This window comes from Danio rerio, chromosome 5, assembly GCF_049306965.1.
Source record: "Danio rerio strain Tuebingen ecotype United States chromosome 5, GRCz12tu, whole genome shotgun sequence".
In the NCBI taxonomy this organism is placed as follows: Eukaryota; Metazoa; Chordata; class Actinopteri; order Cypriniformes; family Danionidae; genus Danio; species Danio rerio.
The window spans coordinates 59,870,211-59,898,209 of NC_133180.1; the positions used below are offsets into that span (position 1 = coordinate 59,870,211).

A 27,999-nucleotide genomic window follows, 5' to 3' on the forward strand; every position below is an offset into this window, starting at 1 on the left:
GTCGTCATCGACGAGCGACGGCAGTTTGAAGAAGAGCGCTACATTTTCTCAGTGCATGAAATATTTTATTGTATATTTTAGACATGTTTATTACGGAGTAACGGGATATGGACGGATAAGTGCAACGAGCATAGCCTAACTGCTGTTTACTATCTGCGCTCTAATGAACGAGATGCAGTCTGTGCCGCAGGGACTGTCAGTAGCCTGGGACACAGTGACATCTTCTCTGGTGAGTGTTAAACATAATTTAAATCGTGTAATGCTAACGATAAGGTGAAAGGCGCTAGAATGCTGAAAGAGAAAGCTTCTTAAAGCATCTAATTGGAAATCAAAAATAATCTTTTTACAGGGCTGCACGATTTTGCAAGAACTGATTTTGCAATATCATGTGTTCTATGAAATATATTACGATTTTAATGTCACTTCATAAGATGATTTAAATTAAAAACTATTAGGAAAGAATCTAAAATATTGTGATATTTGTGTAGGGAGTGTGTTTATTACAATGTACAATAAACAAATCGAAAGCATAAATGAATACAACAGAACAAAGATACAAATCAAATCGTGCTGTTTAGTGTTCTGGATCAGGAACGTGCACACATAGGGCTCAGCCTGTGCAGTGTACATGCCCTTTTTAGTCTAGGATAGAAAGTGCCCTTCCAAAATGATCTGAAGTGAAAAAATTGACGGATTCATTTTTGAGTATTTCTAAAGTACTGTAAAATACTCGCTTACCCAAAAAACCCAGAAACCATAATATGAATTTTCCGTAATTTGGATTTTTTTCATGGCAAGGTTGATATTTTCATTGATTTGCTCATTTGTAGTCTAATAGATGTCTTTGGAGTGTGTACAATACCGCTCCTAACTTCACAAAAGTAAAGGAGTAAAGAGAAAGTAAAGATGAGTAGGAGGCTCGTTCTTTATCCTCGCGCTGCAAGTGTTCTGTTTAATCATTTTCTTGCTAGTAAAGCATTCAATTTTTCCACTTACAAATTCATGTTTATTACACACCATGTAAATAGCAAATGTGCCATGGCGCATTGCAATTGACTCTTAAAGGAATTGTTGGATGAAACTCTGATTTGTTTAATGCACGTTTTGCTCAAAACACACCCAAAACCTATTAAGAGAATTGGCACAACCCTGTTACACCATGTGCTTTAGACTTTGCACCTAGATCGTAAAATAGAGCCTGATGTTTTTACACTTCTATGTATTTAAAGTATCAAACATGTAACCCAACCAATTTTTTAGGTCTCTCCTGTGCAACAGAATGTGTCTACAGCTGAGGCTCTTTCTGATGCCTTGTCCCTGCTGACCGAGCATGGACTGGGTCAGTATGTGGAGGGTTGGCTGTTGGAGACTTTGCAGGTTCGTTTGACTACATCTGTTGCTCCAGAGTTCTGGACAGGGCTCAAGCAGCCAGAGGGAGATTCACAGGAGAGAGACAGGGCAAAAGCCTTACTGGACGCTTTCAGAAACCTTCTACAACAGCTGGAACCTTTCCTTGGTAAAGCTGTTGCACCCTATTGTTTAACAGCTGTTGTTATTGTTGTTGTTGTTTTTTATTTTTACACAATCTACGCTTTTCTAAAAATATTAGAGGTAAATGAGTTTTGAATTAGTTTATTTTGCCATTGTGTTGCAGCTGTTAAATTTACAAATTGTTTTTTTTAGAAGAACTAAATATATTAGATGCATCCCAAATTGCATACTTATGCACTATTCTACACCATTTTGTAGTATGAACTTTAAATAACCAGCACTTCACACACTCTGTACTTTATTACTTTATTTATTTTGGATTGTGGAGGCAAAATTCTCCTACAAGAGTGATTATACGCCTCCCGATTGTGAATGCGTTATACTCATGGCATTTGGTACTTTGGTCATTTATTTCACTAATTTGGGACTCGTCAAATGTCATCAGGGAAACGGTTTCAATTTCTGCTTAATAAAAAGAAACGTTAGTGTTCTATTTGGGATGACACTACATTCATATACTATGCTGTTAAGTGTGTAAGTGCATAAGTACATAGTGCATTAGTGTGTACATGTAGTGTTCCATTTGGAATGCAGCTATTGTAATTTAAATGTGTTGTGATTGCAATGGTTTCACCAGAAGCTTCAAAAGGCATAAATGTTCTTGTAGATATAGATGTCCTTTTTGTTCAATCGGGTTGTTAAAGAAATAACAAATGCACAAATCGATTTTTCACTAGTCCAGTTTCTTAGCTAAAATAACGACTGATAATACATGCAACTTTTGTCCACCTATCATAAGTAACCTATGATTTAAGATTACAGAAAAGTAACAATAAGAAGAAATAAAGTATTTTCCTTAAAAATAAAGATGTTCTAGGAGTGCCTTTCACAAATGTTTGACCCGAAACAGCCAAACTGCAAAAGTAACCATCTTCCTACTGTATGTTCTTTAAATATGAGCACTTTGTGATATTTACACAGGAATGACCCTAGTTGAACTTGTGCTGAGGTGGCTAATTGAGCCTTTTCAGCCTAGTTGAGAACCACTGTTCTAAAAAGTAAACATAATTTTCATGCTTAGTATTACCATATCTTCTACATTTAAACTTGAAGTTTTGTTTTGTAGTTAAATGGATAGTTCACCCCCTAAAAAACTTACTGACTTTTACAGTTTTTTTTTCTCTGTTGAACACAAAAGAAGATATGTTGAAGAAAGCTGAAAAGCTGTAACCATTGACTTTCATTGTAGGAAAAATAAAGACCTAATCATCTTTGGTGTTAAACATAAGAAAGAAACTCAAATAAGGTTTGAAACAAGCGAAGGGTGAGTAAATGGACAGAAGAAAAATTTTGGGGTGAACTATCCCTTTAAAATGTGCCTTATTTATACACAGCTGGTAGAACAATTCAAAATCTGAAAAGTTCTGATGCATGATTTTCTTTCTGTTGGATTTTGGGTGTTGTGAACCTCATATTTATTTGTTAGATTTAACCCACTGAGTGTACAATGCTAATTAATGGTGTTAATGCAATTCCCCTTTTTTCCTTTAAGGTGGTCTTGAGAAACTGGGCTCATGGCAGGAGGAGAGCTGTGGGGATTTGTGTGGTCCAGGGCCCCATGGTCTGATTGAGAGAGCTTTTTCTGTCATTCGTGCCATTCTTTTGTTCTCGCCTCCACCTGTCCTGCAGGAACGCATGTTGGAGTTTTATAGCCGAACATTCTCAGTGCACATGAGTCAGGCAGGGGAAGCTGTGGAGGCTGAGGAGGGAGCCATTGATACTGATGAAGGTGGTTTGTGCTCGGGCTGTGCCACCCTCCCTCACCTGTGCTGGTGTCAGGAAGCTCTACAGCAGCTTCAAGAGCTCAGCCACATACTGTGAGTTAAAGTCAAGTGCCATTGTGATGAATAATAACACTGCAAATGCAGCTGCTCCACTGTTGTTTGGTTACTATTTGCATACTATTGCTGTTTGTAGTGTCAGTTGGCTAATATGTTTAAATTGAACTGTGGCTATGAACTGTTGTGTAAAATCAGAATCACGTTTGCAGTCTCCACTCATATTTAGCAAAAGCACAGCTGTTGCTTTGTGATGTTTCATAATAATATAATTTACTATATACCTGTATCTTGAAGGTATAGAAAATGTCCCTACCATTTACACACATTCAAGTTATTTTAAACTTTAATGAATTTATTTCTTATTTTTTCTTTTATTTTTTGAACACAATAATAAGATATCCTGAAGAACGTTGGAAAAAAGCGTTTATTGACATCCATAGGAACTTAAAGTACTATGGAAGTCAATGGCTGTTTTTTCCATCATCCTTTACTAGTACCATTTTTTGTGTTATACAGACTTAAGAAAGTCAAACAGGTTTGAGACAAGTGGCAGATGAGTAAATGCAGCATTAAAATATTTGGGCAAACTACCATTTTTTGCCCCATGTTTTTAATTTTGGGGTTATTCCTACAGCATTCTAATAATTAGAATCATAAAAAAGCATTCACTTTCAAGGATTGTTTTATACTATTATATGGCATATTTGCACATTACTGAAACAACCATTATTATATTATTATCATAAAATGTGGTTAAAAATAGTACTTTGGTTGTCTTACATTCCAATTGTCCCATTTGCTTCTTTTAATACAGCACTGACATACAGTTAAATTCAGAATTATTAGCCCCCCTTTAATTAATTTAATTTTTAAAAAGTTTTCCCAAATGATGTTTAACAGAGGTAGGAAATTTTCACAATATCTCTGTGTATTTTTTTCTGAATAAATTCTTATTTAATTTATTTCGGCTGGAATAAAAGCAGTTATTACATTTTTAAAAAACATTTTAAGGTCAAAATTATTAGCCCCTTTAATCTATATGTTTTCCGATAGTCTATAGAACAAGCCATCGTTATGCAATAACTTGCCTAATTACCCTAACCTTCCTAGTTAACCTAATTAACCTAGTTAAGCCTTTAAATGTCACTTTAAGCTGTATAGAAGTGTCTTGAAAAATATCTAGTAAAATATTATTTACTGTAATCATGGCAAAGATAAAATAAATCAATTATAAGAAATTAGTTATTAAAACTATTATGTTTATAAATGTTTTGAAAATATTTTCTCACCAAAAAAATAAACAGGGGGCTAATAATTCAGGGGGGCTAATAATTCTGACTTTTACTATAAATTTTGAAGTTTTTTGTTTGGTGATTTCAGGTCCAGACTACAGCTGTTGGAACGCGTGAGCTCAGAGGCTGTGACCAGCATCTTGCACCAGCTAATAGAGCAGAGAATGGAGCAGCGCTATAGAGGAGAATATGAACGCTCTTTTCTTACTGACTTCAATGATGTACGTAACTTTCATCCATTTACAGACCAGAAAACATCATTTAATTTTATGTTCTTTGCTTAAAGGCATAGTTCACCCAAAAATGAATCAAAAGAAGATATTTTTAAGGAAGCTAAAAAACTGTAAACAGTAGCTATGTTTCCATCCACCTATTTTTATGTGCATTTTGGATATGCGCATGAAAAAACATTTGATGGAACCGTCATGATGCACCTGAATTTTGAAACTGCGCATAAAAAACATGCGCAGAACTGAGTAGAATAAACACTTTATTCGATAAGAAAAGATGCGCATAAACTACGATGGTAACACTTTTACTGCACAAATTCCATTATGCGCATTAAAGTGATGTGATTTTGTTGTTGGAGATCATGTGATGATAAAAATCTGTGTGTGATAAACCAACAGGCTGAGCACATTGTTAAACATCTAAAATGTTGTTTTGGTCATTCTAAAACACCTTAACCATTTCAGTCTTCATTCATTTATTAATTTTATTGTCGGCTTAGTCCCTTTATTAATCCGGGGTTGCCACAGCGGAATGAACCGCCAACTTATCCAGCAAGTTTTTACGCAGCGAATGCCGTTCTAGCCGCAACCCATTTCTGGGACACATCCACACACACATTCACACACACACTCATACACTATGGACAATTTAGCCTACCCAATTCACCTGTACTGCATATCTTTGGACTGTGGGGGAAATCAGAGCACCCAGAGGAAACCCACGCAACGGCAGGAAGAACATGCAAATTCCACACAGATACGCCAACTGAGCCGAGGTTCGAACCAGCGACCTTCTTGCTGTGTGGCGACAGCACTACCTACTGCTCCACTGCCTCGCCCCCATTTCAGTATTAGTGTTGTATTATTAATTATCTCCAGAATTGTCAAAATGCCTTTAAACATCACCATGTGTTCTTCTGAGGTGCAATTAATTTATTAAATAAGGAAAATATTGACGCAGCTTCTACTAAAGCAAATTCCATTTTTACTGTTGATATTTGGCGCCAGTTAATCAGGAAGTGAAGATTTTGTTCTTTTTGACTACTTGAATGGAAACGCTGCTTTATTTTCATGTCTTAAGTGCGATATTCCAGTTTTGGCATAAATTAAATTTGCATTTTTGGATAGAAACACAGCTATTGACTTCCATAGTAGGAAAAAACAAATACTTTACATGTTAGTGATAGCAGGTTTCCAGCCTTCTTCAAAATATAAACAAAATAAAGAAAATTCAACCAGTTTGAAACAAGTAAAGTGTGAGTAATTGTTTTGGGTGAACTATCCTTTTAAAACGATTGCACGTTTTGATGTATAGAATAGGTTATATGCACAGCTAGTGTTACAGCTAAATAGGCTTTTATTTAGTTGAGCAGGCATAAAATGAGATTAAAAAAAACATCTTTCCTTCAGGAGCAGCTGGCGATTTTTGAAACTCCATTGAAAATACTGTTGTTTATAAATGTTCATATTTTAAAAGCATGGCACAGATCAATGGAATTTAAAACAGTGCTTCTTGTCTGGTCTGAGACCCACTTTATATCGTATATTGATCAGGCCGTGAAGTTCACTGAATTTTAATGGAGACAGATCTCAAACACAGTGATTTTTGTATGGGCACGATAGATCATCCGAAGCTGACTTACTGAAAGTCAAAAGTCCTGTGCATATATACCCCATTATGCTCATGGATTTAAACAAAATGCAATTATGAATCCACAATGTGCAAATTAATCCATCTAGATTAACATATGGTTAGTTACCTTACCTAAAGGCAGGTATTTTTGTTGAAATTTGAACTATTGAAAAGTGTATGAACTTATTAAAGTGCTCATTAAGTGAAGTATATTTGTAAACTTATTTCAAGAGGATCACATGCTTATGATTGTCCACGTCTGGTCCCACATTAACTTTATGATTGATTTATCAATTGGATGATTCCTAACTCCAGGCGAACTCACGTTAGGTACAGTTGCCTTGAACCGTGCCAAAGCACGATTGTCCCCCATCCCCTCTCCCCCTTGGCCTGCACTCCGGTAGGCATTTTTTACCTACCGGACCTGAGCACAATTACATCATCGATGATGCAACTGTTCAGTTTAACAGGAAGAGAATCGCTCTCGCTCGGCACAAAGATTGCTTTAGTTATATTGGTTTGTATTATTTTTTGGCATTTGGAATGCAGTGACACACAGTTAAACACTTTGCTGAAGAGATCTACCAATTTTGACGTTTATAAATTATCATAAAAGTCCTCGTGCTGCAGGTACTGTTGAAACCAGAAGTTTACATGCACTCTAAAAAAAGGAACGTAACCCTTTTTAAAAAAATTGTCTGATGGTAAATCATACTAAACATTTACTATTTTAGGTCCGTTAGGATTACCTAAATGATTTACATTTGCTAAATGGCAGAATAATGAGAGAGATTTTGTTTGATAATTTTTTATTAATTTCTAGACAGTCAAAAGTTTACATACTTTTCCTTGGTATTTTTTTTAGCTTTGCTTTTAAACTGTATAAATTTGGTCAAATGTTTTGGGTATCCTTCCACAAGCTTCTCCGAATAGTTTGAAGGAATTTTGGCCCATTCCTCCTGACAGAATTGGAATAACTTAGTCAGATTTGTTGGCTGTCTTGCTCGCACAAGCTTTTTTAACTCTGCCCACAAATTTTCTATTTGATTGAGATCAGGGCTTTGTGAAGGCCACTCCAAAACATTGACTCTGTTGTCCTTAAAGCACATTTTAACTTATTTAGCAGTATGCTTAGGGCTGTGGTCTGTTTGGAAGACCCATTTGTGGCCAAGTTTTAATTCCCTGGCTGATGTATTTCTACATAATTTCTTCATGATGCAAAACAGCCCCACAACATGATGCTGCCACCCCCATACTTTACAGTTAGGCTGGTGTTCCTAGGCTTGTAAGCTTTCCCCTTTTGTCCTTCAAATGTAACACTGGTCATTATGGCCAAACAGTTCAGTCTTAGTTCCATCAGGCCACAGGACAGGTCTCCAAAAGTTATTATTTTTCCCGGTGTAATTTAGCAAATTGTAATCTGGCTTTTTCTTTTGTTGATTCTGGCTTGTTGATTTCCCATGTCACACAAGGGAGCAGTGTGTTTGAGGTTTTGCTTTAATACTATTCTAAAGTTGTGCCTGCAAATAACTCAAATGTTGTTAATTAGCCAATTAGAAACTTTCAAAACCTTGACACCATCATCTGAGCTTTTTCAGAGGCATAATAATCTTATTGTACTAGACTTTCGAGAAAACAATTTCTCAAAAAAATCTCTCTCATTATTCTGCTATCAATCATAACAGAAAGGAATTTGATAATCCTAACTTGCCTAAAAAATAATTTTTATTTTAGTTAGAAGTTTTTTAGTCACAATAACATCTGACTTTTTTAAAAAAAAATGGTTATGTGCCTTTTTATGAAGTGTATGTAAACTTCTGGTTTCAACTTTATTAGAAGGTTTCCTGAAGGTGCAGCTGATGTGCAGTGAGGGGTTTGCGTCTTTGATAAACTACGACAGTTTGCGTTCAATAAAAATTAAGAATGATTAATAAATCCATATGAAATAGTCACCAGAAAGTGATGCGCTTCTTTAGTTTCGGACTCAGGCGCGCTTTGCACACACTACAAGCGTACCGCGCCAAATCCCAACTGAACGTGCCTGAGCCTGATTCAGAGTGCTCACACTTCTCAAACGAATCGAGAACCGTGTCTGGGCATGGTTTAAATAGCATAGTGTGAGTGCGCCCTCACTATAAATAACCAGAGTTTCTTATAGGACAGTAGAGAGTATTTACTGGAAAGCATGGAAGCAGAGAGAGGGGAAGGATTGGCATAGGGCCGCGAGGCGGGAATTGAACTCAGGTCGCAGTGAGCACCTGAGTGCATGTGTCGACGCAGTAACCACTACACCACTGGCGCCGACCTAAGTGTGAACTCTTGAAAAGAAAAAAAAAGTCATTTATAATTTCTAATTATAACAAATAATTTTGTTTCCAGTGGTTGGGACAGGTTTTGGGATGGCTAAGCAGAGTGTTTTCCAGTAAGGCGGATGACGTGGGCAGCGAAATCACACCCATAGATGGTAAGATGGGTCAACCAGCTAATGCACTCCTCCAGCGCTGGCACTGCCACATGCATCAGTTCTTCTGTCGCATCTATGTAAACATGAGGATTGAAGAGCTATTCAGCATCATACGAGGCAAGAAATAACCTCCATTTATTTATCATACTGCATGTTATTTCATCTTGGTTGTTTCATTATTTTATCCATCAATAATTTTATTTTCATTACTGTTGTAGATTTTCCAGAATCTACTCCTGCCATTGAGGATCTTAAATTCTGTCTGGAAAGGACCAATCAGAGGCAGCAGCTTCTTGCCTCCCTCAAATCAGCCTTTGAAACACGACTGCTGCACCCAGGTCTGGGATTCAGATGGTTTTCACACTTGCTAATTAAAAAACTTGTGTAAATACATTCATCATGCGTCCTTTTCTCATTACAGGTGTCCACACATCTGACATTATTACTGTTTACATCTCTGCCATTAAAGCTTTAAGAGAGCTTGACCCCTCCATGGTCATCTTGCAAGTGGCCTGCCAACCCATTCGTAAATATCTCAGGTTTGTGTTTGAGAAACTTTTTTTTTGTACACCAGTTCCATTTTTAGTTTTTAATAACAAACCGTTTCATTGTATTTTGTAATGTTGAAAATGATAGAACCCGTGAGGACACTGTGCGCCAGATAGTGGGCAGTCTGACCGGGGATTCGGAGGGATGCACTGATCTGGCTAATGAGCTTTCTCGAGCTGACCCTGTTGCCCTGGAGACACAGGACAGTGAAGATGAGGGGAGTGATCCAGAGGACTGGACTCCAGATCCCACCGATGCACTCACAGGTTGGTGGTAACTGTCAGAGCACACCAACATAAGGAACCCAGTAAATAAGTTTTATTTTGCATACGCAACCGGTCAAAAGTTTGGGGTCAGTATGATTTTTTAAATGTTTTAAAAGAAGCTTTTCCTACTTACCAAGACTGCATTTATTTCATCAAAAATACAGTACACATTGTAAAATTGTGAAATAATATCACTCTAAAATAACTGTTCAAAAGTAGGTTATAATTTAATTTAATAATTTATTCCAGTGATTTTAAAGATTAATTTTTAGCTTCAATGCCCCATACTTTATAGTCGCACGAACCTTTAGAAATTACTTTAATATTAATTATTATGATTATTAATATTATTATTAATATTATTACTAATAATGGTAATAGTAACAAAAATAATAATGACTGGAGTATTATTTTTTTAAACTACGTACAACAAGAAAGCTGTTCCTTAATTATTTTTATTAATATTTAACAATATTTTTTTTAATTTTACATTTAATAAATGCCGCCTTGATGAACAGAGTAATTTTAGCTTTTAGAGTAATTAGAAAGCTTTTTAGAAAAGGCAGAAAAATCTTTATCATATAATACCATTTTTGATGATATGGTCAAACTGATTTTTATCTTTTGTTATCCAAAATGTTTCAGCAAATGAGATGTCAGGCAGCATCAGTAGCAAATAAAATGATGTCGTAGAATCCTGGCTGTCCTATCGGATGTCGAAGGTGTCCAGTGTCACCCCTCTTACTCAGTCACTAGGGCCGTCATGGTGTCCCAAATTGCAAAAAAAATATGACAATAAATTCAAAATTCTCTCACTTACAATGTATTGTTGCTTAATCTATTTTGATTTAAAAATCTACTTGGATTGAAATTAATTTGTATTACAGTGTTAAAAATTGCTTCAAAAGAATGAACTAAATAAAATAGGTGGTCACACTTTATTTTGATGGTCCGATTGTTGAATTTAAGTTACATTGCATCTACATGCCAACTAATTCTAATTAGATTATAATAAGACTGTTAGGTTGGGGTTAGGGTTAGTGTAAGTTGACATGTATTTGAAAAGTTTCTTACAGTCAAATGTCTGTTCAAGGAGCAGTATCAGCAGATATTAAGCAGACAGTCTACTAATACTCAAATGGACTATCAAAATAAAGTGTTACAAAAAGGTTTCTATTTAATGTAATATGTATTTATATAAGGCATTTATCATGTATAGCCATACACCCAAAGCGCTTCACAATCATGAGGGGGATCTCTCCACACCACCACCAGTGTGCAGCATCCACTTGGATGATGTGAAGGCAGCCACAGGACAATGGCACCCACCACACACCAGCTATAGGTCTAGGGGAAAGATAATCATTGAGCCAATTCAGTAGATGGGTATGATTGAGAGGCCATTTAAACTACAGCCAATCCAGCAAAGCACACTCAGGCTCAAACTAACACATCAGACAGATATAAAACAAACAAAATCTGAAAGATGGAACTACAATACAACAGAAGATGGAACTGTATTTGCACCTGAAAATATACAGCAAAACAGCAGAATTTCTGAGCTGTATAAAAGAACACAAGATTAAAAAGGCACTACTAAACTGCAGACTAACCAAACACTGTCTGCATTCTAAAAATTGCTACTCGTTTGAATTGAGAAAATTAAATTCGATAAAAAATTTGAGAGGGAATTTAGCCAGGACACTGGGGTTACACCTCTACTCTTTACGAGAAGTGCCATGGGATTTTTAATTACCACAAAATGTCAGGACTTCAGTTTAACGTCTCATCCTAAAGACGCCGCTCACTGACAGTATAGTGTCCCCTTCAATATATACACTACTTCCAACAGCAACCTAGTTGTCCCATTTCTTACAGAATTAATACTAACACAATCAAATAAAGCATGATTGACAGTTAAAATTCTTTTACAAATATAGCATGTGGTACGATATGTGTAGGATCCGAGTAGGGCAGGGCGATTAATCGAAAAAGTAATCCAAATCAACATTACGAAATATAATCGATTTAATTTTTACAGGTCAATTTTTTTCAGTTTTTCCCTACTAAGTGTGGAGTCACGTGTCCCTGCTCTGTTAAGCCTTTATTTATGTGGCCATTTTGCTGCCACATCTGATCTCTGGTCAAGTAGTATGATGGACCCATTCTTGAGCCTTTCTTTGCGCTTCAAAAGCTGCGCTGAGATGCCTTGAGACGGCATATTTTCCATTACATTAAAATTATTATTTATATTAAAATATTTCTTTACAGAAGATGCAAAAAACTTTTTAAAATATTATTTACCCAAGATGCAAGAGTTATTTGTTTTAGAAGAAATACTGTTTATTGTCTACTTTAACTATAAATTTTTTTTTATAATTTACTTTGTTTCCAAAAGTGCAGGTTATTTATTTTCAAAAAATCACAGATAGTAGTGTGTTTCCCTTTATGCACACTTCATTCAGTAATCTCTCTCTTGTAATATGTGAGCATATTTACTGTACGAAACCTGTCAGTAAACTATGAGAGCAAAAAATAAATAAATAAATAAATAAATAAAATCGCTTAATTTAGTAATCGAGTTAAAATGGTCAATTAATCGAGATTTCAATTTAACGCCATATCACCCAGCCCTAGATCTAAGTATTAAATAACTGTGTGTCATCCTGGAGTAAACATTCTAGACGTTTGTGATCAGTCTTAACTAGTGCTTAATGATCATTTCTAAGGGAAAGCATTGCCTGAAGACAGGACTTTGAATCTAATTAAAGGAAACATTCTTTTTTTGCAGTCTATATGTATGCCAAGGTTATAGCATTTGCTTCTGAATTTGGTTATGGTGATCATACGGATCTCAAAATTAGTAAAATGTTTCTGAAACATTCTTGATAGCTATCTATCCTTTTATGTAGTTTTTATAAAACGCATATATTTTTTTTTCATAATCATCAAATTTATGGACGAAAAAACATTCATTCATACCTGTTTGGAAAGATTGGTAATTTGTTGTTGGTTCATCCCCTATTTTGCGATCTTTTTAATGCACTCATGTTTTGTAAGAGTTAAGAGTATGGTACATTCTTGCAGCATTTAATTAGATAGTTGTTTTCTGTTTGATTTTTATTTATTTGTTTTTATGAACGCAACAAAAAAGTTAAAAACCATTATTTTCGTGAAAAATTAACAAAATAAATTAGAAAAACAATACAACATGTTAGGTGTTTTCTGCCAAGTGTTTTATTATATATTATAAGTTATTAAGCTTCAACAAGGAATTTTCTTTTTGCTGCATGTTTAGTGTATAGAATAAAAAACTTTTTCATCATTCTTTGCCATGAAAGTAATTTTTAGTTTGCCTAAATTTTAGTTTGCCCATGACTATTTGTCAGTTGCGTGCAAATACAGTCAAAATGAAGAAACAGTTTGGGTTTTTAAGCCTTCAAATGTTGTTCTTGGTTCCTCTTATCTGATTGGATGTTGTGAGCACGTTATTTTTTTCCGTAACAACCAGTACAGCAAAGAGACAGCAATATCAAGTTATGATGCTTAAGGAAAACATTTGTTTCTAACATCTTGGAAGCAGACATTTACGAGGGTACACCACAACTAAAAAAAATGAAATGATGTTTTGTACAGCTTGCCGTTAGTTTGGCGGTTTAGCCACTTTTGTTTGCAAAACACTTAGAATTTTGCTCATTATACATTTATTAACTTTTTTTTAAATATTTAAATTCTAGATTACAAACATTTTGACACATTTTTGTTTTTAATTTGTGGCTAAGAAATAGCTGTAAACTTTTTTTTTTGTAGGGCCAGTGAAAATATTGGCAGGGCAAGTAAAGATCTGAACCACTGGTCCGATTGGGCTTGTAGAAAAAACGTTCGAGGTTACTAAAGTAACCCTTCGTTCCCCGAGGAGGGGAACGGAAGCACTATAAGTGGATTTGATTTGTAAAATCCACGCATTGGGAGGATTCGGATCAGAAGCCGCTTGTCTGGAGAGTATTGAACGGGCCAATGAATGAAATTAATTGGCAGCGTAAGCTTGCGCAGGTGTGCGACATCTGCAATTATCTCAGCATATAAGCACACCTGAAGCCAGCAGACGCCATCCTTTTAAGCTGAAGAGACTTTCAAACAGCTAAGGGACAGTCATTATGGCGACGGAGTATAGTGCTTCCGTTCCCCTCCTCGGGGAACGAAGGGTTACTTTAGTAACCTCGAACGTTCCCCTTCGGGGGGAACTTCAGCACTATAAGTGGATTTGATTTGTAAAATCAACGCATTGGGAGCCCATTGAAAGCGCCATAATGACTGCACCTTACCAACACCCCCGATGAGGAGATAGTCAAGCAAGCGTGACGCACCCACATCATGGGGGGCGCGGTCCTCCAACGTGTCCCTGGCCCTAATTTATCCTACTTCAACAGTTTTACGGATTTAGATATATTTTTTGGGAAGTCGTGAGCATCTAGATAATTCTAGGAAATACGACAGTACGTTGGGAAGCGTGCAATCCCGATAGGGAGGACGCTGCGGAGGCCATTCGTTACCCAAGGGGGGGATAGATGGCAGAATTTACATATGGACTAGCCCTAAAAAGGGGGAGTACGCATAGCAAAGAGTGGTTAGCGGAGAGGGAAGACACGGGTCCGCCCAGGGGGGGGACTTAACCGTGGCGGAATAAGCATATGGGATCGCCTAGTGGGGATCACGCATAGCAGGCACCTATACCCAAAACGCGGGCTGACCAGCGGGCAGACCTACAACGTAGTGGGCCAGCAAGTGACTCCTCCGCTGAGTCAGTGCTGGGGGCCACGGAGGAATCTGCAGGGCTCACCTGACGGGGAACTTTACTGACAGATAGAAAAGGCGCACGTACCTCCGTGTTAGGGAGAATGGCGCAGCAAGCGTGTTTCAACACCCTACCGAGTTGTCTCCTCAATCACCAAAGGGTTACCTAATACCCTTGAGGAAACCGGCTCCACTCGCAGATTGTAAAACCTTGCAAATGTGTTGGGTGTCGCCCAGCCCGCACCTCTACAGATGTCTGTTAGAGAGGCGCCGCGTGCACGCGCCCAAGAGGATGCAACGCTCCGAGTGGAGTGTGCACGAACTCCCGGGGGACACGGCTGACCTCGACTCAAATAAGCGAGTGAAATGGCATCCACAATCCAGTGGGATAATCTTTGTTTTGATACGGCACTTCCCTGCTGCCGACCGCCATAACAGACAAAGAGCTGCTCAGATGATCTAAAATTCTGAGTACGGTCCACATAAATGCGCAGAGCGCGAACTGGACAAAGTAAAGAAAGGGCTGGGTCTGCCTCCTCCGGGGGCAGCGCTTGCAGGTTTACTACCTGATCTCTAAAGGGGGTGGTAGGAACCTTGGGCACATAACCGGGGCGGGGTCTCAGGATGACGTGAGAGTAATCCGGCCCGAATTCCAGGCACGAGTCACTGACCGAAAATGCCTCCAGGTCCCCGACCCTCTTGATGGAGGCCAACGCAACCAGCAGAGCTGTCTTCAGGGACAGAAATCTTAGAGATACTGATTCGAGTGGCTCAAAGGGATCGGATCGCAGACTCGTGAGAACGAGGGCGAGATCCCAAGAGGGCATGAGAGGGGGGCGAGATGGATTAATTCGCCTAGCACCCCTAAGGAACTGGATGACCAGGTTATGCTTTCCCACGGTGCCGCCAGCTACCGCGCTATGATAAGCGGAGATGGCGGCCATGTAAACCTTGAGAGTGGAGGGCGACAGCCTGCTGTCCAACTTCTCTTGAAGGAAAGAGAGCACAACACTAATCTGGCAATTTCGGGGGTCTTCTCTGCGAGAGACGCACCATTCAGTGAATAGACTCCACTTCAGGGCGTAGGCGCGCCTCGTGGAGGGGGCTCTAGCCTGAGTGATGGTATTAACCACCGCAGTCGGTAGGTTACCTAAGTCTTCCTCGCGTCTAGGGACCACACGTGGAGGTTCCAAAGATCGGGGCGAGGGTGCCAGATGGTGCCCTGTCCCTGAGAGAGTAGGTCCTCTCTCAAAGGGATCCGCCAGGGGAGGGCCGTCGCGAGGAGTGAGAGCTCTGATATCCAGGTCCGGTTGAGCCAAAGGGGCGCAACTAGCAGAACCTGTTCCTCGTCCTCCCTGACCTTGCACAGAAACTGCGCGAGCAGGCTCACTGGGGGAAACGCATACTTGCGCATGCCCCGAGGCCAGCTGTGGGCCAGTGCATCCGTGCCGAGAGAGCCCTCGGTCAGGGAAAAAAACAACTGGCAGTGAGCGTTCTCGGGGGAAGCAAACAGATCGATCTGGGCCTCCCCGAATCGCGCCCATATCAGCTGAACAGACTCGGGGTGGAGTCTCCATTCTCCAGGGCGTAACAGCTGTCGTGAGAGCGCTATGGCTGCACGATTGAGCGTGCCTGGTACGTGAATGGCGCGCAGCGATTTCAGCCGCGGGTGACTCCAGAGGAGCAGACGGCGGGCGAGCTGAGACATGCGGCGAGAGCGCATACCCCCCATGCGGTTGATATACGCCGCCGCCGCCGTACTGTCCGTCCTGACCAGCACGTGTTGCCGCTCCAGCACTGGTAAAAAGCGGTGGAGAGCGAGGAACACTGCCAACAGCTCTAGGCGATTGATATGCCAATGCAGCTGGGCACCCTTCCAGAGGCCCGCAGCCGCATGCCCGCGACACACGGCCCCCCAACCCGTGTTGGAAGCGTCTGTTGAAATAACAACATGGCTGGACGCCTGTCCTAGAGGCACACCGGCCTGTAGGAACGAGGGGTCGTTCCAAGGGCTGAGGGCGCGGCGACACAGCGCAGTAACCGAGACCCGGTGTGTGCCCGCGTGCCATGCGCGTCTGGGGACCCGATCGTGAAGCCAGTGCTGAAGTGGTCTCATATGGAGCAACCCGAGCGGCGTGACGGCGGCTGCGGATGCCATATGCCCCAGGAGCCTCTGAAAGAACTTCAGTGGGACCACTAGTTTGCTGTCGAGCTCCCTCAGACAGTTCAGCAACAGGCGAGCGCGTTCCTCGGAGAGGTGCGCTACCATGGTGATCGAGTCCAGCTCCATCCCGAGAAAAGAAATCCTCTGCACGGGGGCGAGTTTGCTCTTTTCTCGGTTGACCTGAAGCCCCAGTAGGCGGAGATGCCGAAGCACCTTGTCCCTGTGCATAATCAATTGCTCCCGCGAGTGGGCTAAAATCAGCCAGTCGTCGAGATAATTGAGTATGCGAATGCCCGCGAGCCAAAGGGGCGCTAGGGCACCCTCCGCGAGTTTGGTGAAGACCCGCGGAGACAGAGAGAGCCCGAAGGGGAGGACCTTGTACTGCCACGCTCGACCCTCGAACGCAAACCGCAGAAATTGGCGGTGGCGTGGAAGAATGGAGACATGGAAATACGCGTCCTTCAGGTCTATGGCTGCAAACCAATCCCGAGGACGAACGCATTGGAGAATGCGCCTCTGCGTGAGCATTCTGAACGGCAGCCTGTGCAGACAGCGGTTCAAAACGCGCAGATCTAGGATTGGCTTTGACCCACCGCTCTTTTTGGGTACGATGAAGTATGGGCTGTAAAACCCACTCTCCATCTCGGCTGGAGGAACCGGCTCGATTGCACCCTTCGCCAGGAGGGCAGCAATCTCCTCTCGCAAGACAGGGGCGGACAGGGGGTTGACCCTGGAGAAATACACGCCCGTAAACTTGGGGGGCCGTTTCGCGAACTGAAGCGCGTAACCGAGTCTGATTGTGCGTATGAGCCACCGCGAGGGGCTGGCCCGCGCTAACCAGGCAGGCAGAGCCCTCGCTAATGGAGTCATCGCTACAATCGCTGACGTACCAGCGGTGGGGCAGCGCGGAGTGGGTGTGCTGATCCGGGAAGCACGAGGGTCCCGCGGAAGAGCTGGAGGAGAGCGATTCGCTCTGGCTCCGCACCCTGACTCCGGAGAGGGGGCTGGAGGGCTGAGGGAAGGGAGACCGTCCCCCCAGCGCTCGTGAGCCACTGGCGAAGCACGTAGAGTCTGCGAGCCGGAAGGCAGCGCGTCCCGGACTGGCAGAACTCGTGCAGTCACATCCGGGGAAGGGAAAAAGTGCTCTTTTACTGATGTTTTGGTGGCACTGAAAAGTACCGTTGTTATCGGGGCCCCGCCCTCCAGCGGGGAAAGAGCAAGTTTCCTCTTCTCCGGATGGCCTGTCTCAGGGACGCTTCGCGGTCCGTTTACCGGACTTAACGGCGCCCTGGGCAGGAGGGGCTGCCTGCTTTCGAGGCAGCACTCGTTGGCGGGCGCCCTCGGCGAGGAACAGCGGAGGTGGATGGCTCGGCGGGCGGAGCGGGCTTACGGCCACGCCGATAGATGACATTGCCCATCGCATCCGACTGCTCTTTCACCGCCTTGAATTCCTGGGTGAATTCACCGACGGTGTCGCCGAACAGGCCAGCCTGGGATATGGGCGAGTCAAGAAAGCGAACTTTGTCAACGTCGCGCATATCGGCCAGGTTTAGCCAGAGGTGGCGTTCCTGAACCACAAGTGTGGACATCGTCCTCCCCAGCGCACACGCGGCGGACTTAGTAGTCCGAAGAGCATAGTCGGTCGCGGTGCGCAGCTCATGTAATAAGCTTGGGTTGGACCCGCCCTCGTGCAGCTCGGCCAGCGCCTGCGCTTGGTAGCGCTGGTAGGTGGCCATCGCGTGCAAAGCAGAAGCAGCCTGGCCCGCAGCCTTATAAGCTCTGGCTCCGAGGGAGGCAGACAACCTACAGGCTTTGGACGGGAGGCGGGGCAAACCCCGCCACGTAGAGGCGCCGCGCGGACAAAGATTGACCGCGATAGCGCGCTCCACTGACGGGATCGCCTCATACCCCCTGGCAGCTCCGCCGTCAAGGGCGGTGAGGGCGGAGGCACACGCAGCACGGGCAGAGAAAGGTGCCCTCCAAGACTGCGTGAGCCTACTGTGCACTTCCGGGAAGAAGGGGACGAGAGGCTTCGAAGGCTTCGCCTTCTGGTCCTCTACGTAGCACCCATCTAGTCGGTCCGGCCGCGGAGCTGGGGGATAAACCATCTCCAACCCCACGGCCGAAGCAGCCCGGGAAAGCACGGCTAACATGTCCGCTTCAGGATCCGATTTGACAGCGCTCACCTGCCCGGAGGGGGCGAGCGGGTCCGGATCTTCGTCGGACAGTGAAAGCCCACCCTCCGATGCCGCGGAGGACATCTGATCTCCGGTGTCAGCGAGTGTGAGAGCTACCATCTGGTTAGACGGATCACTCTCACCACCCGAAGCTTGGATGGAGCGCCGTGAGGAGCGAGAGGTCCGCGAGCCCGTGGGCGGCGGATTATCTCCCGCTGAAACCCTCAGATCTGCCCGAGCGCCCGCTGCTTTTTCAGAACAGGAGGCAACTGGGGTGGCTCGCTCTCTTGCGAAAGTTAGCCGCGATCTTAGCTGTGCAACGGTCATGGCATCGCAATGACGACATGAACCGCCCGCGAGCACCGCATTAACATGCTGGACCCCCAAACATGCAATGCAGTGATCGTGTCCATCATCCGGAGCCAGGAAACCCCCGCATCCAGAAACGCACAGTCGGAGCGCCATCCTGAAAAGGACGTGCTGCACGACTGTGTTGCTCTTTTAGGAAAGTTGCAACTATACGCACCGCTCTGGAGGACCGGACCCAAGGAACCGCAGGCAAGGGAGTAACCCAGCTCGACCGTCTGCCACCGCGAAGACCCACTCTGGACCGGGAGACACACTCGTTCGCTCTGAAGTGCTGATCAGCAAGAGGAACCCTCATCGACTCACTCAGAAAGGATCTGAAGCGAAAAGGATGGCGTCTGCTGGCTTCAGGTGTGCTTATATGCTGAGATAATTGCAGATGTCGCACACCTGCGCAAGCTTACGCTGCCAATTAATTTCATTCATTGGCCCGTTCAATACTCTCCAGACAAGCGGCTTCTGATCCGAATCCTCCCAATGCGTGGATTTTACAAATCAAATCCACTTATAGTGCTGAAGTTCCCCCCGAAGGGGAATCCTCAGCGTTGAACCCTGTATACAATTAAATGTATACAATAATATGTGTACTAGAAAAAAATATTTAAAGGTCCATTGAAGTTTTTTTTAGATGTTAGTATCAGTATTATTCGTTTTTAGGATATCTATAAGCTAGTGTGCCCCAAAACAGTGACAAAATTTGCATTTAGAAGATATAAAACTGAAATAAACATGGAAAACTTGTAGTTTGTCACTTCTGCCCAAACAGACCAAAGGTTTTATTCACGTCAACTCAAACTACAGTTTCTCATCACATCATAACCATTCAAAGCATCTGACAAGCTCCGCCCCCTTCAGGAAGCTTTTCATTTGTTTTTCATTTGATGCACTTAAGCTGAACCACTCTCACTGGCAAAGCTGTGATAAAACAAAACCCTTTGGCTGTTCTTTTTAAACGGGGAGGTGATATCGGACATATAATAAATAAATAAATTCTATACAGCTTAAAGTGACATTTAAAGGTTTAACTAGGTTAATTAAGTTAACTAGGCAGGATAGGGTAATTAGGCAAGTTATTGTACACACAGTAGATTGTTCTGTAGATTATCAAGAAAACAAGTAGCTTAAAGGGGCTAATAATTTTGTTCTTAAAATGGCTTTTAAAAAATTAAAAACTGCTTTTATTCTAGCCGAAACACAACAAATAAGACTTTTTGTAGAAGAAAAAATATTATCAGACATACTGTGAAAATGTCCTTGCTCTGTTAAACATCATTTGCAAAATACTTAAAAAGAAGAAAAAAATTTGAAGGGGGCTAATAATTCTGACTTCAACTGTATATATATATATATATATATATATATATATATATATATATATATATATATATATATATATATATACATATATACATATATATATATATATATACATATATATATATATATATATATATATATATATATATATATATATATATATATATATATACATACATATATATATATATATATATATATATATATATATATATATATATATATATATATATATATATATATATATATATATATATATATATATATATATATGCTCAGTCCATATGGCAGGGCTCAATAAATGGTACTGATAAATGCTCACAGATTGCTGTTTTGCATTTGAAAATCTTTATCTTAAAAAATATGTGTGTGCGTAATATCAGATGGCCAAAAATAGATTAATCTTTTATCAAATTTAATTTTCTCAATTCAAACGAGTATCAATTTTTAGAATGCAGACAGTGTTTGGTTAGTCTGCAGTTCAGTAGTGCCTTTTTAATCTTGTGTTCTTTTATACAGCTTAGATATTCTGCTGTTTTGCTGTATTTTTTCAGGAGCAAATACAGTTACATCTTCTGTTGTATTGTAGTTCCATCTTTCAGATTTTGTTTGTTTTATATCTGGCTGATGTGTTAGTTTGAGCCTGAGTGTGCTTTGCTGGATTGGCTGTAGTTTAAGTAGCAGCCATTAAAGGGTGCTCTTCTGCAAATACTGCTCCTGTCACTGCAGAGTTTAGCCTGGTAAGAGCTTCTGCATTTCAGGTGCTTGTGGATCTCTTTATATATATATATATATATATATATATATATATATATATATATATATATATATATATATATATATTAGTGGTAATTGTCATTGTCATTTGGGGTTCCTCTGTTTTTACAAATGTTTGTTTTCATAATTTAAATTTTTTTTTTTCCCATTTAGAGAAATCTTGATTTTTTTTTTTTTTTTTTGAGATCCCTAAACATCACTGCCACTAGTTTTATTATTGTTTTTTGTGATTTTTTTTCAGGTCTTGCATTGCAATTTTATATTTAATAGTATTCTCTCCCTCTTTCTCTCACTGTAGATAAAACTGGGTCTAAGCGACGTTCTTCTGACATCATCAGTCTGCTGGTCAGCATTTATGGCAGTAAAGAGATCTTCGTTAATGAATACAAGACTGTATTGGCTGACAGACTTCTGCATCAGCTCAACTACAACACAGCCAGGTGACCCACCTTACATACATATGTAAACCTGTATCCACATAATGCTTAATGCTCTTGAATCAGCTTAATCATATTAGCTTGGCTTAGTTAAAACTGTCAGATTATAATTTATTCAATTTCAAAATGATTTAATGTCAGTTCTTTTTAAAAATCACTTAATAAAATATTTGTTTCACATTTACCACAAACTCTCTAACCAATCATTTGAAAGCTTTAAGCTTCAAGTAAATATTGGGGAGCCTTGAGGATAATTTTATCCCCTTTGTTATTTTGTTTATATCAATTGTTTAGGTTTAGGAATAGTTACTGCTTAAGGACATTTGTTCAAAGATGGCACAATTCTTTACACAGCTTTTTAGCCTTAGTTGGACTAAGTTAAGGATGCCATATACTGCATTGGTTTAATAAGTTAAATTGTTCTCTGAAATCTACATAGTAGGTTTATGGCTTCGGTAAGTTAAAAAAAAAACTTCATAAACAGTTTAATAAGCTTATTTATTACTAAATAAAATATCTATAAAATCAGAAAGTCCATAATTTACTATATATGGCTTGTGTCGTGAATGTTAATGAGCTCCATTCTGACGTGCCGTTCTTACAAAAACATGCACTCTTATACAGCATGATGTATGCTGAACAAAGTTAAAAATAAACCCAACCAGAGTAACGCTAACCTGTTTGCTCCGCTAATGAGTTGTGGATAAAGGCTAAATTATAATTAAACTTGTATAAATGTATAATATGTAAATTGTGCATTTTGCGTCCTGAGGCCAGTTTGAACGTGCCTTGTGATGTCGTAGACCAGCAACGCACAGTAAACAATTTGGTGCACACGTTTTCAAAATTAAAGTTCCTCATAAGTGAAATGTACACTTAAAAATATCTAATAGAGGAAAATCATAATTTTTTCTCACTGTAAAACATTTTATAGCTGCTTATCATACACTGCATGAGGCATGTATATTAATGGCAAAAATGCAAATGCGAGGGCATGGCCCGTGAGTCTCTTCACAGTTTGTTTTGTCTTCTCATTGGTCTGTTGTCCACCAGGGTTTTACACTTGTGGAATTTACATCAAAACAAGGAAACTGGTGTCTGAGGCTTACAGTATGCCATTTCCATATACTTATCTTTTATTATTCTGCTATTCCTTGGTAGTCTGTATCAGTTTGCGCCTAATTCAGACACAGAACATGAAGAGGACAAAGCTGAACCCATGCAAATGCGACTCTTGTGAGATGTTTCTGAATGGTGTGGCAGCGCCTCAGGGAGACTTGAGATGTCTGTACATAGTATTACCCATTATTTCAAATGTAAAACTCACGGAATGCTGATGCATACAGGTACATTGCAGTCGCTGGTGACGATAGTGAAAACATGGTACAGTTGATAACACCACATACTCACAGCCTCAACTTTCTTACACAGAGACCACCACACCAAACCCCCCACACCCCCTGTTCTCGGGAAAATCGGGCACAAATGTTGGCAGGCATGAACTAAATTGCTAATAATAATTGCTAGTGACAAACCATGTTTCTCGTTGCTCATATCCTTGTTTATGTCCTTTCTACAACATAGCCTACAATGAACACTAGAAACTATGCATGTAAGGTATAATTTTTAACAAACAGAAGTATGTACAGGTTGTGGCTCACAATACACAGCTTTTTCTTTTATCATAGGCTGAATCCAGCACTGTCCTTTGTAAAATGCTTTGCACAGAGTTATATATTTTTTGTAATAATCTGGAATATAATTAAAAATGAATTTTAAGCACTTCTCTCTGTGTGTCTTGTCCCTCGGAAGGCTAAATAGTGAAACAGAACAAGATCCATGAAAATAGCAGCATTTGGACTGCATTTTTCTTTCTCTACTAACACGTCTGTGGCCATGCCCCTTTGCTGCACAAGGTGTGTGGGCAGTGGATGTGCATAACCTGGATCGTTTGTGATCTCATTAGCCTGGATGTATTTTTTTTTGTAGTCCCCAGATTTGTTTACTGTAGGCTTTGCTAAGCTAACTTTGTAAAAGCCAATGTCTCCCTTTAAGTTTGAACTTTGAGCATCTTACATTCAGAGATGTTGTTTATGTCCACACAGCAAAATATGATATCGTACTGGACCACCTCTTTAAATTCTATGATAACTTTTTTGTGCCACTGCCATACAATATTTTAGCACCTCATGGTCCCAAAGACACATGCAGAGTTTTGTGACACTATGTCAATGTGTTCATAAAATATAGCAATTTTTGACAATTTACAATGGCAGATGCTTAAAATGGCTGACCTGGGAATTTGATATAATCTGACCAGACCTTATTGGTCTTGCCTAATCTGATCAGTTTTATCTGGTGATATTTTGCAACTATTGAATGCACATGTTGCAATATCAATGCCAAACCAATATACTGTGCAGCCCAAATTCATAACATTATAAATTGTATTTCCACATAAATGTTACAAATTAAATGCATAAGCTTCATAGATGCAAATGAAAAAAAAAAAAAAAAAAGATTTTAGATATTGTTTAAAACAGTTGAGTAAAGGCAGATATTTTATGTTTCTACTGTATCTCAAAACAAGATTATCAAAAGATAAGGCAAATATTCATGACATTAAGGTTAAAAGAGATCAGGAAGAGGATTTTATTTACCAGGTTTTAAGTATTAAATTCTGTACTTAAATGTTCTTTCTTTGTGTTTACAGAGAGATTCGCAATGTTGAGCTGCTGAAACTGAGGTTTGGCGAATCCCATATGCATTATTGTGAAGTGATGCTGAAGGTATGCTCTTCACCAAATCACTTTTCTTGTTATCATGTCATTCATGTCATCTTATAATCATGTCATTGCTTTTTATGTAACCTCGAATGGGTTTTCTTGCGTTATGTGTTTCTTATACTGAATAAAAAACATATTAATAATAATAAATTATTATACAGCACTTTTCTTACACCCAAAGCTCTACATTAAGCATAAAACAGAAAACAAAACTAAAAGACATCAAATAATGAACCACAATATTACACATAATTAACGTCTGCGTTTTCCTCTGCAGGATGTGGCAGACTCTAGGCGGATCAACTCTAATATCCACGAGGAGGAACGTCGTCTTCCTGCAGAAGAGCAGCCTACATTACCACTGTCTGCCATGATCATTTCATCTGAGTTCTGGCCCCAGCTGAAGGAGGAAAAGATGGAACTCCCTGCAGTCGCCTCTAAAGCCATGGAGGACTACACACACCGCTTTGAGAAACTCAAGGTATTTTAGTACATTTTTTACTTTTTGGCACATATTTTATTGGCACGCAGCACAAAAAGAGTTCGGTCAAATTCTTTAGATTCTTTCTTCATAATATGTCTTTGTCTTCCAAACTCTTTTGGAAATATTTTAAGCCATATCTTTTCTTATTTTTTTATGCAGGCCATGAGGACTCTGAGGTGGAAACCTCAGCTGGGTTCTGTTACATTAGATCTAGAGCTGGAGGACAGAACTATCACAGATCTCACAGTGTCGCCCATCCATGCTGCAATTATTTTACACTTCCAGGACAAAGGTGGGGTAAAGTAGTTCACCAAAAATACATTGCTCTTCATGATACCATTCCATTATATGATAATTTGGTGCTTTAGGAAAAATGCTGTGGTTGTCTGGGTTTATCTGAAAAACATGCTAATGTCAGTTATTCTTTGCTTATAATGTGTGTTCTGTGTTGGAATGTCTGTCTATGGGCTCTATTTTAATGTTCAAAGCACAAAGTCTTGGAATGTCCAAATCTACTTTTGCTATTTTAAGGATGGAAAAATAAGCTCTGCAATCCTTGTGCATGGTCTAACAGGGTTGTGCTTATTCTCTTAGTAGTTACGGGTGTGTTTTGAGCATAACATACATTAATCAGAGTCTCATCTCACATTCCCTTTAAGAGTCACATGCGTTGCGCCATGGTGCATTTGCTATTTATATGGTGGACATTGGAGGTGGAAGAACTGAATGCTTTACTAACAAAAAACAGTTAAACAGACCATCTGCAGTGAGTATAAAGAATGAACCTCCTCCATTTGGCCTCTTTACTTTCTCTTTACTTTAGTTTTACTCTTTACTTCACTACTTTACTTTTGTAAAGAAACGGTGTTGTACGCACTCCAATGTAGACATCCATTGGCCTACATATTTAATTTTGTTTGTTAAGCGCAAAGATTTGTTTCAAAACTATTTCTAAATTCAGTTCTAATTTCCAGCAAACGAATTAATGAACAATATTAACGAAGTGTGGTCAAACAACTTATAGTTATATCCAAACACACTTTCTATTGTTCCATATGATGATTCGTACGTCTCCTAAACCCGACAGGTGTACAAATCTAAACTTGTTTTTATTAAAACAAATATAAATATGCAAAATGAATACTACTACTAATAATACCGTTATACAAATGCAAAATGAATGAGTAAACAGACAACATAAGAGCCGGATTCCAAAACCCTAAATGTCAAGAATGCATGGTCGGAGGCAGTGGTTTTTTATATTTGTGTAGAAAATAATAATTTTTGTAATATATTAATATTTAATTTTTTTTCTTATCTAAAGATATTTGTGTATTGCTCTTTATCCTGTGTGTATTAAGCAATGTGTAGGCATTTGAACCCACATAGGCGCATAACTATCGCACTTTGCACTGGAGTTTGGTCTAGCTTTTAGTTGGTCAATGCAGCGGTCTATTTCAGTTCTTCAAAATAACAACATGCCAACAATGTGCCTTTACACACACCTCTGCAATTGATTTGCTATTTAAACAATGTAGTGCAAAACATGAAAATTAGAGCTGCCCTGGTATAAAAATAGCAACAAATACCTGCCTTGCACCTCATTGCGCTAGGTGTATAATACGCAGTGTTGGGGAGGTTACTTTGGATATGTAAGAGATTACAGATTACAAATTACCCTACGTACCCAAAGTACAGCCACCACAAAACCAGACCTTATAACAAAAAAATTGTTTACTGTTGTTTCAAAATCAAAATTTTGGTTAGTTGTGCAGGGTGATTTTTGTGGCATTTGCAAAAAAACAAAACAAAAAAAAACATCTAAGCTATTTTCGCAATTTTCATTTTTAAATCGAAGCAACTTAAATCCAAGTTAATCATATCTTAGTGATCAATAACACTGTCAATGAAACATACATTCATTCATTTTCTTTTCCGCTTAGTCCCTTTATTTATCCGGGGTCACCACATCGGAATGAACCGCCAACTTATCCTGCACATGTTTTTTTATGCAGCGGATGCCCCTCCAGCTGCAACCCATCTCTGGGAAATGTCCATACACACTCATTCACACTGATACACTATGGACAATTTAGCTTGCCCAGTTCACCTGTACTGCATGTCTTTGGACTGTGGGGGAAATCGGAGCATCCAGAGGAAACTCGCGCAAATGCAGGGAGAACATGCAAACTCCACACAAAAACGCGAACTGACCCAGCTGGGGCTCGAACCACTAACCTTTTTGCTGTAATGAAACATTTTGAAACAGAATTGTTCAGTTAAATTATGTACTGTAAATATGCTGTAATAACAGAAACAAATTCTAGTATATAACAGCTAAAACAAATAATCCAATAAAACCAGGTGTTACACAATTAAAATACTATGATAATTTATAGTAAAGGGAAATATTTAGAAATGAGCTTTATATTGTATAAATATTTACAACTCTTCATTAATAAATCACTCTACATAATGTAGTAACTATCATGAACTAATAGTAATTACCATATTTTACTTTAGCCTTTACTAGAGTAAACTATATATATAGACCTCCTCCTCCTCAGTCATCTTTCCATCAAGCAAAATTTTGTGTTAGCCTTGGCTGGTGAAATCACTGACCAGAGCGAGAGGTGGCAGTAACCCACCAAAAAGTTTGTTGTGGACCTCTGAAAAACAGGTAGAAGAAGAATTTGTCATTTTCACCGTCATATGGCTTTATTTTCATTGGCTAGACACTGGCCTCAGCTCTGTGAATGTCGGTGCTGTCACTTATTGATGATGTGTGGACGCTATTGTGCTACTTGACTAAAAAAAAAGCTTCACTACTAAAAAGTTTTTTGATTTAGAAAGTAGCGACACTACCGCTACGCTACTGATAAATGTATTTATAGCAGAATAGCACCGCTTTTATATTTGGCCTTAGCAGAA

General features: G+C 39.9%; 1 protein-coding gene across 2 annotated transcripts in view; it reads left to right on the top strand.

Annotated features, from left to right (window-relative positions):
- anapc2 (anaphase promoting complex subunit 2) overlaps positions 1-27,999 on the top strand; it is a 29,445-nt gene continuing 1,446 nt past the window's right edge. The window contains 12 exon segments of one of the 2 annotated variants that reach the window (NM_001256746.2): positions 37-229; positions 1,261-1,516; positions 3,044-3,368; positions 4,713-4,845; positions 8,867-9,068; positions 9,170-9,289; positions 9,373-9,490; positions 9,588-9,766; positions 21,660-21,801; positions 24,512-24,587; positions 24,862-25,065; positions 25,228-25,360. In NM_001256746.2, the coding sequence (NP_001243675.1) occupies positions 164-229; positions 1,261-1,516; positions 3,044-3,368; positions 4,713-4,845; positions 8,867-9,068; positions 9,170-9,289; positions 9,373-9,490; positions 9,588-9,766; positions 21,660-21,801; positions 24,512-24,587; positions 24,862-25,065; positions 25,228-25,360 (1,954 nt within the window). In that variant the 5' untranslated portion in view covers positions 37-163. 2 annotated transcript variants of the gene reach the window in all.